The sequence below is a fragment of the Plecotus auritus genome, assembly GCF_963455305.1.
Source record: "Plecotus auritus genome assembly, chromosome: 6".
In the NCBI taxonomy this organism is placed as follows: Eukaryota; Metazoa; Chordata; class Mammalia; order Chiroptera; family Vespertilionidae; genus Plecotus; species Plecotus auritus.
In genome coordinates, this window is record NC_137773.1 from 126,215,882 (window position 1) to 126,231,637 (window position 15,756).

At 45.7% G+C, this 15,756-nt stretch overlaps 1 protein-coding gene across 1 annotated transcript; it reads right to left on the reverse strand.

The window, feature by feature from the left end:
* Positions 1-207: 207 nt before the first annotated feature.
* Positions 208-15,430, reverse strand: LOC308250175 (uncharacterized protein C3orf49; the record flags this gene model as incomplete). Its single annotated transcript, XM_080672531.1, has 5 exons — positions 208-405; positions 1,114-1,227; positions 4,111-4,232; positions 9,067-9,380; positions 15,306-15,430. The coding sequence occupies 5 exons, from the start codon at positions 15,428-15,430 to the stop codon at positions 208-210; spliced, it is 873 nt and encodes a 290-aa protein (XP_080528657.1).
* Positions 15,431-15,756: the final 326 nt, after the last annotated feature.

Genomic DNA, 15,756 nt, shown 5'->3' on the forward strand with positions numbered 1-15,756 from the left:
GTAAGAATTATGAAGCAAAAATTTGCTTATAGTAACTTAGAATTAAAAATTAATTTTTGAAAAGTAATTTTTTAAGGACTATGGGGCAGAATATTATAAAAAATGCCTCCTCCCCACTGATTCATTCACTAGAGGGATTTATTCAGGATTATGTACCAAAAGGTAAGAATCCGTATGAATGTAACTTTTATGCAATCCAGAACAAAATCAGAAGCAACAGCAGGTACATGGGAAACACACATTTTTCAGTTTATACTTCCTCATGGTTCTCTTGGAAATCCTCTGGAACTGCTTAGAAGACTGAATAATTTCGTCCCCTAGAAACTCACACTGTTGAAGCTCGGCGTGCCTTTGGGCCAGTAACTTCATGGACTTGTCAGTCACTGTTTCTATGAGGTCATCCACCTATGACAGATAAATACAAAGAAGTGAAGCCATGTGTTGGACAATCCTGTCAAACCTGAGGGATGGTTGTTTTTCCTGAAGATTAGTTCAGGAATTGGTGGACAGTTTGCATATCCCAAGTATTATTCTAATTCAAGTCATAGCAAACAGCTTGAAAACATACATTTACCACCCAGTGATAAAGACGATCTCATTTCTTCTCAAAAGAAGCCTATGTGCATGCCTTTATTTTCATTGAATTCACTTAGTGTTTATTAGGGCACACAATACCATCCAACGTGCCTTTAGCAATCCTTTAGCCACTTTCAAAATGCCTCCCACCAACATTATTTCTTTCTTTTTTTTTTTTTTTAAAGATTTTTTTTTAAAATATATTTTATTGATATTTTACAGAGGGGGAGGGAGAGGGATAGAGAGCTAGAAACATCGATGAGAGAGAAACATCGATCAGCTGCCTCCTGCACACCCCCCACTAGGGATGTGCCCGCAACTAAGGTACATGCCCTTGACCGGAATCGAACCCGGGACCCTTGAGTCCGCAGGCCGACGCTCTATCCACTGAGCAAAACCGGTTTCGGCCCAAAATTATTTCTTAATCGCAATCATCAATTTCACCCCACAGTCGTGCTGTCCAACGGGCTGTACATCCAGTGAAACCTGGCCTTCTGCTGCTTCTGAAACACAAAAGTAAAAGCCTTTGTCCACTACCTGCATTTGAAGCTTTCCTACTGTCAAATCTGGTTTTTGGAGGATATTTTTCGTGCTGTGTTTCTTCTTTATAAGTGCTGGAAAGTGTGGTCTCTTTTTTGAGGAGTATGGAACCTATCATAAAAATGCAAAAACACATCAGATTAAAAAAAGCGCCAACATTATTTTTGTGACAGTGCTTAGGTAAGAATTCTCACCCTTGATATTCTCTTACAAACTGAACATTTGCCACATAACAAATGTCGAGATGGTGACCATATTCATATTTTTCTCTACGCCCCATGTATCTCCTTTGTGCCCAGAGCTGTCTTTGAAGAGATCTATAGGGTGCAGAGAATGAGATTGCCTGGTTCTGAAAGAATATACAGTGTCAGGAAAAAAGCAGGTCATTCGTAGCAGAAGAAATTGCCTTTGCGGCTGCTGAGCACAGTGAGGTGGAGCTGTTGTGGACCAGTGCCCAGAAAGCTCATTATCACTGGATCCAGTTGTTAATTTGGTCTTTTTTTCTGTAGTTTTCCTTATTTTCATGGCAGACATGTCTGCAAACATAAAAAGAAAGCTCTGGGTTCTTTTCACCACATGCCTGGTACTTTTCCTCTTGTCCCTGGTGTGCTGGTTACACATACCTGCTCTAATGGTGTTGCTATTAGGAATCATTTCTAGGTCATGGCTCCTGGCTAATATGCCCTCTTTGGTCTAATTGGGTTCACTTTCTTCTTCTTAATAAATAGCATCAGGACTATTGTGAGACCTGCATAAAGGAAGATATGAGACCACATCTGGGTCCTAGCCCTCGCCTGTGAGGAAGTTTACAAATGAGTGTGCTGAACACACCACTCCGCCCGGCCAGCCTGCCCAGGCTCACAAGTCACTTGCAGAACTTCCCCGCCTGTGTATAGTTGAACTCTCTTCTCTCTCACATAAACTTCAGTACTTTTTCCTACTAAGCACCTACCACCCTTCATAATTACTAAGTTATTTCTGTTGGCTGGATAAAGTCAAATGCCTGGAAGGACCAGGCAGTTTTTGTAAAACAACCAGTTGGGGCTGGTGTGAACTGGAGAGAATGTGCCTCAAGCAAAGGGCAGCCTCTGCAGGGCTCCTGCTGTTGCCCTGAGGAATTGAGGGCGGGGGAGGCGGGGGTTAGTGTTTCCAAATCTTCCTAGTTTTCTAACAAAAGCTGAAAATCCAGATTTTTTTTATTGGAAATATTCTAATTTTTAAATGTGGGCAATTAATTCAAATATATTTTGGGGAACATCCTGAAAGCTAAACAAAACCATTCTACAGCCAGTAGAGAACATTTGATTTAATGTTTTTTGATGAACAGTAATTCTTAATTTTCATATAGCCAAATATATCCATCTTTTTCCTTTTTTAAAATAAATCAGCTGTCTCCTGCACGCCCCCTACTGGGGATCAAGCCCACAACCCAGGCATGTGCCCTAACCAGGAATCAAACTAGTGACCTCTTGGTGCATGGGACGACCCTCAACCAACTGAGCCACATTGGCCAGGGCTCCATCTTTCTTTTATGGTCAGGGATGTGTTCTAAAAAGTCTTTCTCTATACTGAAATCATGAAGCTATTCTTAGTGTCCTTAAAAAGTTTTAAGGTTTTACCTTTTCCATATATATCTATCACCCTACAGGAACTAAACTTTTTATATGGTGTGAGATAGGGATCAAATTTCATCTTTTTCCCCATATCCGCTCATCCCAGCACCATTTGTTCAAATGATTATCCTTATCCCACTAGTCTGCAGTGCCATGGTTTAATGTCTGTCTCTTCTATTAAACTATAAATCCCACAAAACACGACCATGTCCATGGGGTCACCTTTGTGGCCCTAGAACTAGGAATTAACAAGCACATTAATAGGAATAAAATAAATATGAACCTAGCACACAAAAGAGGCAAGATTCTAAACTAATACTGCACTCTAGTGATGGCTTAGAGCAGTGCTATGTAATAGAACTTTCTGTGGACAGGAAATGGTCTTTATCTGTACTGTCCTATACAACCGCCAGTAGCCACTTGTGGTTGTTGAATACTTGAAACGTAGCTAGTGCAATCAAAGAAATGAACTTTTGATTTAATTTAAATTTTATTAATAATAGTCACATGTAGGTATTGGCTACCATATTGGATGATACAATTAGTACTAAGCATGGTAACTAAGAGTAAGGACTCTATAGAGCCAGGTCTTCTTGGGTTTGAAGCCTGACTTATTAATCTCTGTGCCATCTCTAAATAAGGAGAACACTGCCATACCTTATAGGGCTGTTGTAAGAATTACCTGAGAAGCTGATATTTTTAAAGCACTTAGGGCCTGGAACATAGATTTACGTAAATGTTATATTTAAACTAATAATAGTTTGTGCTATTTTAAAAAATAATCTGAGCAATTTAGGCTCAAATTTCCATACCTACAGATAAATACAAGCTTTGGACTCGGGAGTCCTGGATGGTCTAGGGTTGCACTGTCTGCACTTCCTATACATGTGGCTGTTTGCATTTTAATTACAAGTGAAATTGAATCAAATTAAAAATTCAGTTTCTCAGCTGCACTGGCCACATTTCAGATCTTGGAAGCCACATATGGCTGACGTCTACTGCCTTGGACAAATGTACACGCACATCCTCAAAGAATGTCTGCAGGGCAGTGCCTGTCTCGTGGATTGCTCTCCATGCAGCATGCACGACACGCCAGATGCCAGCATACTACCATGATATCTGAACAGTTAAAACGCCAATGTAAAACTCTAAGCTCCATTGTTGCCCAGATTGTAATAGAAGCTGAACATTTTTAGCTCAGAAATGGAGGAATCAGATCCAATTAGCCAGTTTTCTGGGCCTAAATTCCTGGAATCGATACACAAGCAGGAGATTGGGTGGCTTTCTTGTGAGGGACTTGCGGCAGGAGAGAACCTGGAGTTTCCAACATCCTAGACACTGACTGTACGTGTCCTCAGGCGAGTGTGCTTCAGCATTTTACCTTGTGCAGCCCTGCAGGGAGGGATGTTACAGACAGCCGCCTGGTGGTTCTGGCCCGGAGCAGTGTGCTTCCTCGGGTTATCTCCTCCGTCTCTGCTTCTACCACGTCTAGTTGTAGAGCTGCTTAGAGTGAAGGGGGGAAAAGAAGCGTAATGATCACAGTTGTAAACATAGTCTTCCTTTAGAAAAGACAGCATCCCATGCTGCCTCGGGAGCTTTTTTCTTGGGGTTAACAATTTCACCTGGATTTGCTTTTCTGTCTCACCCTTCTCTTGCACACACAGGCCTTTGCTTGGGCTGGGATCTCAGTGGTCACCAACCAGTCTTGACAAGGTGGCTGGTCACCTCTCTGTCTTCGAGACCAGTTTGCTGCCTTTGCTTTTCCCTTTAACTTTGTGAAATTAGAAAAGTAACCTTTGATGTGTAGGACGATCCCTTGAATATTTGTTGTCAGTTGAAGCAAAGTTTTAAGTTTTTTCTTCAGCAATGTGGCTCAAGGCTCAGGCAGCCACATACCATCCTAGCAGTTTCCCCATAATCCAGGAACCGTGCGAACCCTTTCTTGTTTTCTTTATAGCAATCCCATCCTTAACACAATAAATCCTATCTAATAAAAGAGAAACATGCAAATTGACCATCACTCCGCTATACCCACAGCCAATCAGAGCAAGTATGCAAATTAACCCAACTAAGATGGCGGCGGCCATGGAGCTGGAGTGAGCAGGAGGCTTGGGTTGCCCCTGGTGATGGAGGAAGCCAAGCTTCCCGCCCGCCCTGGCCTGCCCTGGCCTCCGCTCAAGGCTACAAAGTTTTAATTATAGAAGATAAATAAATCCCAGATACCTTCTTCCAGCCAGCCCTGGCCTCTGCTTGGGTCGCCGGGGGGGCGTGGCCGGCCTGCAAACCACCACAGGCCCCTCGCCCAGGCCACCCCATTCCCCAAGGGAATCCCCACCCTGATCCAGGACACCCTTAAGGGCAAACCAGCCAGCCCCCACCCATGCACCAGGCCTCTATCCTATCTAATAAAAGAGTAATATGCAAACTGACCATCACTCCAACACAAGATGGCTGCCCCCATGTGGTCAAAGATCCTGGACACAAGATGGCTGCCACAAGATGGCCAGCAGGGGAGTGCAGTTGGAAGGGACCAGGCCTGTAAGGGAGGGCAGTTGGGGGCAATCAAGCCTGCAGGGGAGGGCAGTTAGGGGTGACCCAGCCAGCAGAGGAGGGAAGTTGGGGGTGACCAGGCCTGCAGGGAAGGGCAGTTGGGGGGGACCCAGGCCTGCAGGGGAGAGCAGTTGGGGGCGACCAGGCCTGCAGGGGAGGGCAGTTGGGGGGGACCAGGCCTGCAGGGGAGGGCAGTTACGGGCGATGAGGCTGGCAGGGGAGGGCAGTTAGGGGCCATTGGGCTGGCAGCGAGCAGTCAGGCATCAATCAGGCTGGCAGGGGAGTGGAGGTGATCAGGTTGGTAGGCAGAAGTGGTTAGGGGCAATCAGGAAGGCAGGCAGGCGAGCAGTTGGGAGCCAGCAGTCCTGGATTGTGAGAGGGATGTCTGAGATTGGAGAGGGTGCAGGCTGGGCTGAGGGACACACACCCCCGCCCCCTGTGCATGAATTTCATGCACCGAGCCTCTAGTGTATTTATAAAGGGAACTTTAACACACTATTGTAGAGGGCCCCCTGGGAATGCACATGGATGACCTTTAAATTAATGTCAGCTGAGTCTGAGGTGGTTGGCATGGTCCTCCCCAGGAGACAGCCTCCCCAAATGGCGGAAACTGTTATCAGTACTGATTTTTTATCTTTATCCATGTGCTGGGAATAAGGAATGAATAGGACCTTGACTTACCCAGGTCTTGATATGCTTGTACCAGGAATGAGGAATGAATAGGACCTGGGCACACCCAAAACTCCTTTGACCTTAAACCCCCCTTTTGGAAACTAATAAATGTGCTGTGTTGTCTGTGGTGGGGGTGACTGTCCCTCCATCAGAGTGACAGCCTCCCACCCGGATCCCAGCTTGTCTCTATTTCTGTGTCTGGTCTCATTTTTTCTTTAATTTCTTAATCCCCAGCTCCTCTGCTCAGGAACGTGTCGTTTTTCCGTGTGGGTCGCGGAAAACAGAGAAACAGCCCCCCACAACTACCATAAATCAAAAACCAGTACCATAAATAGGCATTAACATTAATATGGTAAAAGCAAAACCATATTATTGGCTGCAGAAGGCACTAAGCTTGAGGTTACTCTACTTTTTATTAAAGAGAAAAAGGCAGAAAATTAGACTTTTCCTTGGTGTAAAGGGATCGACAGGTGTTTGCACTTAGCTCTTTTTCAGCATTTTTACTGTGTGCTGCACATAAAGTCATCTCTTCCCACTGAGGGCTGTAGACAAGGACCTCTCTGGAAGCCATGGCCCCTAATCTCAGTGAAGGGGGGGCTCCACTTTCAAAGTAGGTGCTCAACCGGAGAAGCGTCCCTCTCCCCAACCCTCCACTGCCCAGCTCTTCCCTCCCCACTGCCGGGACCAGCCAGGCCACTGTCGTCCCTTCCTAAATGTAAGAGCCTGTTTCCTGCTCCTTCTGCATTGGCTCCTGCCCTCCTCCAGCCCAGTCTCCACTCTGCAGCCTGAGCTATCTTTAAAAAATGCAAATCAGATTATGTAAATCCGCAGTTTGCAAGTATTTTGTGGTTTGTTATCACCCTTGGGTATAAAAAATTCTTAACTGGGTTTATAATACCCTTGCCACCTCGTCCTGGCTGGATTGCTCTCATTTCTTAATTATGCCTGGTGCTCTCTTGATGTTGGGTGCTCTTCGTCTCCCTGGGACACCCTTCTCCCCATTCTCTCCCAATCTGACTCGAGGTGGCCTTCAGATGGCTGAGCTGTCCCTTCCTCCTCCAGGAGGCCTTCCTGGAGCCCCTCCCCTACTTGAGGCATGACGTATTTTCATAGCGCCCTCTACTCGACTCTGCAGCAGATGTAATTGTGTCATGTTGGAATGTCCCTCTACACTGTAACCCTGTGGAGGCAGGGATCATGTCTGTTCTATCTGCTACTCTATCCCTAACATGTGACTGACATGTAATACATATGTAGCAGATATTTGTTGAAAACTGTTATGTGGGTCGACAGGGAAGAGCAATGTTGTTTGGGCCACAACTGAGACAAGGTGGTTAATACTTGAACTGCAGCCTCAAGGATGAGCATGTTTGCTAGAGAACTCTTAGTGTAGAGACCTGTTATTTCAACTAAGACAAAAACAAGCTGATGCACACAGAGGAGGAAAAGGAACCTGGGGCTCTGTTTCCTGCGGGACTCTCCACCTGCAGCTCCATCACTGTAGAGCATGCCCTCTTTGTTGTTTTCAACAAGAACTGACAGGTCGGTCAGTACCAGGTGACTGCTAGATGCTCGGATGCTTGGGTTACTGACTGCTTTTTCCAGAATGTTTGTTTGAAAGGACAGCCAGTCAACTAGAAGCCATCAGTTGTTTTCTTCCTAGAACAAGTACCCAGCAGCTTTTCGGCCTTTTCACTGTGTGAAATGGGAACGTATGTGTGGATTCCCTACAGGTACCCAAGGGCTGCATGTTTCCTGGTGCTAGGCTGTAAAGGACCCTGAAAAGCTAAGAGGCTCTTAGGGCACTGGAGCTATTCTGGATACGGCTGTAATGGTGGATGCGTGACGCAACATGATGGGGTTTCAAACCCACAGAGCTGGGCAGGGCATAGAGTGAACCTTAATGCAAACTATGGATTTTAGTTTGGTTTAATAATATATCAATATTAGCTCATCAATTGTGAGGATGGGGTGAGGGGGGGGGGGCGGGAATGGAAACAACTCTCTTATTTTCTGCTAATTTTTTCCAGTAAATCTAAAACTACTCTGAAAAATAAGGTCTATTAATTTTTAAGATCTACAAAGGAGAATGCAAATATTAGTAGTATTGTTAGCTATCAATCATAGGACCCCCTAAAACAGCATTACTACTTTGCAAAAAAGACAATGTTTTCTTTCAAATGTCAATTCTTACATAAAGTACATGGGGAGTAGACACAATAACATAAAATGTCCTTTTTGACTTATCAATCATACCTTTTATTCATAGAATTCTCACCACATTCTCTACTGTTGGAATTAGCCATTTGAAAGACTGCATCACTACTTTCTCTAGAAACAAAACCCCAAATCCCACTTTAGTTTGATTTCCTAATACACTGAGTGGCCAGATTATTATGATCTCTGAACGCATAATAATCTGGCCACTCACTATATATATATATATATATATATATATATATATATATATATATTACCACTCAGTGTGTGTGTGTGTGTGTGTGTGTGTGTGTGTATGAGGCCCAGTGCATGAATTCGTGCATGGGTGGGGTCTGGCCAGCCTGGCCAGGGGGAGGGGACATGGGCAGTTGACCGGCCTGCCTGCTGGTCGAACTCCTGGTCGAGGGGACAATTTACATATTAGCCTTTTATTATAGGATATACACTGAGTGGCCAGATTATTATGCGTTCAGAGATCATAATAATCTGGCCACTCAGTGTATATCTGTATGTGTATATGCATATACTCACATATGTGCCTATGCATGCACATATACATCTATGTCCCTATGTGTGCATATACTCATCTATGTGTGCATATACGTATATTTAAATAAAAAGTGGCTATAAACTGACTAACTCACTGATCAGTTGGACTGGGAGGTACCTGAAAGGCAATCTAATTCAGAGTTTTTCAACATGTATTTACATCCTAGAGTTACTTGGGGATCTTTCTAAAAAGCAGATACTGACTCAGTAGAACAGGGTGGGGCCTGGGAGTCTGCATTTCAGACAAGCTCCCAGGACATGCCATACTTTGGGTAGCAAGAAAATCCATCCCAATTTCATTACTCCTCTTGGCCTCGACACCTAACCAGGCAGTGCCCATGATTACCGTTTTGTGAGAGTTTTCTCGTCCTCCGTGTGGAGAGGAGCCTGGGCGGCGGAAGCTCCTGGGCACCTCCAGGAAGAAGGCTCTGTGGGTGGGGAAGGAGGGCTTCCTGAGGGCTGGTGGCGCCCGAACCAGCTGGCTTGTGTCTGTGCCAGGATGACAGCATCTTCCCGATGAAGGTCTTCACTTTCTTCATCACACTTTTTTTCTGACTTTGCTGGCTTTCATGAAATTCCATGTCACTACCACTAGATGATTCCTCTTTGGGGACCAATACATTTTGTTTTACCAAGTTGGGAGACACAGCTCTATGCCATCTAATCAAAATAAAAATAATTTGTATTAAGGGAATTGAAAAGTTAAAAGCAGGCCATTGAAATCATTAAAATCCAAGTGGGAAATGTGAACAAACTACACAATTCCAAAAATCAAATCACAGAAAAATGAGCCAAAGCAACAGCTTGGTGTCTTGTCACCAAACTGTAGTAGTGCGTTCTGGCCACGACCTCACTGAATCCTCATAGCAGGCAGGTTATGCGATTATCTTCTTTTTACTAATGAGTAAACAGATACAGAGTGGGTAAAATAATTAACTAGGCACAAATGCAGATTTTAATCCTGGTGTGTGACTGTTAGAATGTATTACCTCATATTGGCAAACTGACAGTCTTATTTCAGTGATGGTGTGAGACAGTTTTTACTGGATATGGTTGTTCTAAGGCTACAGTGGTGAGATATGAAAGTCTGCCAGTCAATAAAGAATATAGTCTCCAAAGTTCCACAAATGCTGCATTTACATAGAACATTCATTTAGAGAGAAGAATTCTGAACACATAGTTCCAAAATTCCAACTAGTCATATACCATCTTCATCACGTGGACATATTTTAGTAATAAAAGTAGATACAATTTCTTAATAGCTTTCTATGTGCTAAACATTCTACTTTTCCCCTGTGTGTTACATAATTTAACCCTCATATGGCCACCTACCTTTTACAAATGAAATTGAAGCTTGGGAAGATTAGATGACTTCTGCTCAGGCACTGATCCCAAGGTCTGTGTTGTTAACCTCTGTGCTAGAGAGAACACACCACCCTCCTGGACACCAGCATTTACCTAATATTCTCCCTCAGTTAATGGTTTTTTTGTTAGTCTCACCCAAAGCAATACTATTCATAAAATCTCATGGATTTTAAAAAATTAAGCTTTTTATTTTTATTTATTTATTTATTTTATATTTTATTGATTTTTTTACAGAGAGGAAGGGAGAGGGATAGAGAGTTAGAAACATCGATGAGAGAGAAACATCAATCAGCCGCCTCCTGCACACCCCCTACTAGGGATGTGCCCGCAACCAAGGTACATGCCCTTGACCGGAATCGAACCTGGGACCCTTCAGTCCACAGGCCGACGCTCTATCCACTGAGCCAAACTGTTTTCGGCAAGCTTTTTATTTTTAGATAATTGTAGTTTCACATGCAGTTATAAGAGATAATATTTAAGCCTATTTTTAAAAAAGAAATTCTCTTGTACTCTTTACCCAGTTTCCCCCTTTTGCAAAACTATGATGCATTATCACGACCAGCATGTTGACATTGATTCTATCAAGATACAGAGCATGTCTATCACAGCCAGGATCCTCATGTTTTATTTTATTTATTTTTTATTTTTTTAAAAAAATATTTTTATTGATTTTAGAGAGGAAGGGAGAGGGATAGAGAGATAGAAACATCAATGATGAGAATCATTGATAAGCTGCCTCTTGCGCGCCCCTTTCTAGGGATTGAGCCCGCAACCCAGGCATGTGCCCTTGGCCGGAATCGAACCTGGGACCCTTCAGTCCGCAGGCCAATGCTCTATTCACTAAGCCAAACCGGCTAGGGCAGGATTTTCATGTTTTATAACCACTCCCACTTCCCACTCACCTCACATTTTCCTTAGCCTCTGGCAACCACTAAGCTGGCCTTCATGCATATACTTTATGTTTTTCCGAGAATGTTATATAAATCAATTCATACAGTATATAACCATTTGGGATTTACTTTTGTCAGTCAGCATATTTCTCTAGAGATTTATCCACATTGTTGTATATATCAATAAGTTGTTCCTTTTTATTGTTGAGTAACATTCTATGATGTGACTATACCATGACTATTTACTTTGTCAACTATTCATTCACTGGAAGATATTTGGGTTGTTTCCAATTTGGGGCTATTATCAATAAAGCTGCTATAACATTGTGTATAGGTTTTGGTGTGAACATAAAATTTCATTTCTTTGGGTAAAATTCCAGGTTTTATATTATGTTATACTAGAGGGCCGGTGCACGGATTCATGCACCTGTGGGGTCCCTCAGCCTGGCCTGCGACCTCTTGCAATCCAGAACCCCTCGGAGGATGTCAGACTGCTGGTTTCTGGCATGGCCTGTGAGTATTGGGCTGAAACCAGCAGTCTGACATCTCCTGAGGGATGTAGTAGTGTCCGAAGTGGCAGGTGGCGGGGGAGGAGCCCGAACCTGGGCCAGGCACCGTGCCACTTCTACTCATACTGGCCCCATTGGCCTACTGCTGCTGCTGCTCAGTAGTGCTGCTGTGGAGGTGGGAGAGGCTCACGCTGCTGCAGCAGTGCTCGCCAGCCGTGAGCCCGCCAGCTGTGAGCCCGGCGTCTGGCACCAGTTAGTCATCTGAGCAGCACTTCTGCTGTGGGAGTGCACTGACCAGCAGGGGGCAGCTCCTGCATTGAGTGTCTGTCCCCTGGTGGTCAGTGTGCATCATAGCAACCCATTGACCGGTTGTTTGTTCATTTGGTCACTTAAGCTTTTATATATATAGATGTACTAGAGGCCCAGTGCACAAGATGCGTGCATAGGTAGGGTCCCTAGTGGCTGCCAGCTGCTGGCCAGGGCCTCCCTTTCCCCAGCTGCCTGCCACTGCCGCCAGCCAGGGCGGGGCTGGCCGGGTTAGGGACTGTGGACGATTGGCTGGCTGAGCCCATCCCCTGGTCGAACTCCTGGTCAAACTCCTGGTCAAGGGGACAATTTGCATATTAGGCTTTTATTATATAGGACTAGTGGCCCGGTGCATGAAATTCGTGCACAGGGGGAAGTGTCCCTCAGCCCGGCCTGCACCCTCTCCAATCTGGGACATCCCTCTCACAATCCGGGACTGCTGGCTCCTAACCGCTCACCTGCCTGCCTGCCTGATTGCCCCTAACCACTCTGCCTGCCAGCCTGCTCACCCCCAACTGCCCCCCCACGCCGGCCTGCTTGTCCCCAACTGCCCCCCTGCCAGCCTGCTCACCCCCAACTACCCCCCCCTGCCAGCCTGCTCACCCCCACCTGCCCTCCTTGCTGGCCTGCTCACCCCCAACTGCCCCCCCAACAGCCTGATCACCCCCAACGGCCCCCCTCAACTGGCCTGATCACCCACAACTGCCCACCCCTCTTGGCACCTAACCGCCTCTACCTCGGCCCCGCCACCATGGCTTTGTCCAGAAGAATGTCCGGAAGGTCTCCTGAAAGGTCTCCCATTCTAATTAGCATATTGCCCTTTTATTAGTATAGATAGAGGCCTGGTGCACGGGTGGGGGCTGGTGGGTTTGCCCTGAAGGGTGTCCTGGATCAGGGTGGGGGTTCCCTTGGGGTGTGGGGCAGCCTGGGTGAGGGGTCTGTGGTGGTTTGCAGGCCAGCCACGCCCCCATTGGGGTGGTGGTCCCCACTGGGGATGGTGCTGGCCTGGGTGAGGGGCTGGGGCAGTTTTCAGGCCAGCCATGCCCCCATGGGGTGAGGTTCCCTGCTGGAGGGGGGGCGTGGCCAGCCTGGGTGAGAGGCTGAGGCCCGTTTTCAGGCTGGCCACACCCCCTTCAGGGTGGGGGTCCCCGCTGGGGTGCCTGGCCAGCCTGGATGAGGAGCTAATGGCTGTTTGTAGGCTGGCCACACCCCCCAGCAGGGACCCTCACCCCATGGGGGCATGATCAACCTGGGTAAGGGGCTGAGGGCCGTTTTCAGGCTGGCCACACCCCCTTCAGGGTGGGGGTCCCAGCTGGGGTGCCTGGCCAGCCTGGGTGAGGGGCTGATGGCTGTTTGCAGGCTGGGCCACACCACCCAGTGGGACCCTCACCCCGATGGTGGCATGGCCAGCCTGGGTGAGGGGCTGAGGGCCGTTTGCAGGCCTCTCCCTTGGCGGCTGGCCTGGGTGACCCAAGCCTCCCGCGTGCTCAGGCCTGCTCTGTAGCCACTGCCCACAGGCCCCTTCGGCGGCTGGCCTGGGCAGGCAGGAAGCTTAGCTTCCTCTGTCACCAGGGGCAACCCAAGCCTCCCGCCCACTCTGGCAGGCTCCGTGGCCACTGCCATCTTTGTCCCGCTAATTTGCATACTCACTCCTGATTGGTTGGGGGCATCAGCAAGTGATGGTCAATTTACATATTTCTCTTTTATTAGTGTAGACTAGAGGCCCGATGCATGAAATTCATGCAAGAGTAGGCCTTCGCAGCCGCAGCTGCCTCGATCCTCCCTCGCAGCTGCAGGTGGCTGCCTGGATCCCTCCCTTGCACCCGCAGTGGCTGCCTTGATTCTGTGGCTGCAGTCCCGGCTTCATCCCAGCTAATTAGCATATTATGCTTTTATTATTATAGATAATACATGTAATGTATATTTCTAATGTGGATGTAAAATAAATTCATAACCATTAAAATGTCCTTCAAATACTACCTGAAATATCTCATGTCCCCAGCAGCACACATACCACACTCCAGAGAACCCTGCTCAGAACTGGACCTAAATTAGTTAGTTTCTCTGTTATACATGGGCAGCACGCCAGTCAGAGCCCAGGAACCAGAGTTAAAGGGTCTTGTTCAACCCAGCACCACACTTCCTAGCTGTGTGATCTTGGGCATGTTATTTAACTCTATAAGCTTCAGTTTTCTTATTTCCAAATTGCTATACTATTCTCAGGAATGTGCGAATTAAAGGAAGTAACATATGTACTTGGAACCTAATAAAACATTCAATAATCGATAGCTTTTAGTACCAAGTGGATCAGATCTGTGTGGGAAAATGTAAAAGGCAAGGAGAGATACCTCCTGGGTTAGATGAGTTTGGCCAGTTAACACACACAATCTCTAGGGGGTGCTGTTCATATTTAGTCATTATAGTTAGTTGTGTATAGTTACTCTATCAACTTTCTAGCAGATGGCAGTAAAGTGTCCTGAGGAGGGAGTGTCATGTTCTAACTCACCCAAAAGCCATATATGTGCTAGGATTAATCTCCCAAGACACCTCTGAGAATCTTTTAATACAGCCATCTTTTTCAACTACCATAAATACACACATGCACAACACAAAACAATGAAAATACGTTTTAGGAGGTCCAGGAACATTGAAAGCCACCCCTCAGGTAAAAAGCCCATGTGTCTCCCACTCCCATCACTCCCCACCCCTGCTCCCAATCTATAACAATTAACAAAGGTGATTTTGCTTCAGGGCCTAGGAGTAGAACTGGTATTGCTTCAACCCCTATTTCTTCTTAAAAGTGGAAATCTCTGCAAAATTTTATTTTATCCACGAAAGTTCAAAAGTTTAGTCTTTGATGCTTTTGGCTTCATGAAACACCTGATTTCTGCTTATCAGAGCTATTGCTAACGAACTGGTAAGAAAGAAGCCAAAAGAAATGGAAAATAAATTATCTAACTGACTTTCCAAATTAAAATGTATTGTGTTTGGAATATTTCATGCCTGTGTTTATGGTTTTGCCATTGGCAAGAAATATGAGGTGGGAGACAATTTTTAGGTTACATTAAAGAGCATGCACATAAATGAGGTATAATCAGTACCTATTTCAGCAGCAGAATTGCTTGGAGAAGGAACAGAGTCATTGACTCATCTTGAGGGATGTTCTACTGAGTGTTCAGAATACTGCTATCTGCATGGGATGTGCGATGTTTAAAATCCCGAGGCTGAAAGTACCACCCAGTGCTCACTTGGGTGTCATATGCCACATTAAAACTCAAATTCAGGTGGAAGGAAAGCTTTTCTCCACTATAGCAAAGACTCTGCTGATCACAAAATGAGGCTTCCTGATCAGTGTGTAAATGCAGGGCCCTTTCCTCCCAGCCCACACAGAGCCTTCATTTCCAAATGCAATGCTAAAAAGAGACGCTACCTTTTCTAATGTCACAGAATACTGTTTAATGCAAAATCCAAAGAATCTCACTCAGTGAAAAAGAAAGTGAGTCCCAATTTCCTACCTTTCAATCCCCTTCCTTTTGAATGAGCTGTTTTTCCCTCGAGGTTGCTGAAACCTTCTGTACTGGCCAACTCTTCCATAACTGAACTTAACTGACTCCGGTCGATGGAGTTGAGGGCGGTCCATTGCTGTCAGTCTCACCTGCAGTCGCTGTTTGAGATTGCTTGAGCTCAAAAACTTCAAAACAAAATTATTCAGGGACTGAGGCAGTTTTAACTTCTGGGCTGCTTGGGATAAAATATGCAGATTTTTGAAATCTCTTTTTTATTCCCTTCCAGGTGTTAGAGACATCACCCATGGGACTCGCTTTGGTCATCATTTCACCCAGGTCCCAATGATGCATTTGGCAAAGTGGTGGGACATTTCTTTTCACTTCGTGGAATGTGTTGCAGCTTCCTGGGCAAGGTCAATGCTGACCTGATTATTTAACCACAGCCAGCCATTTGGGTTGG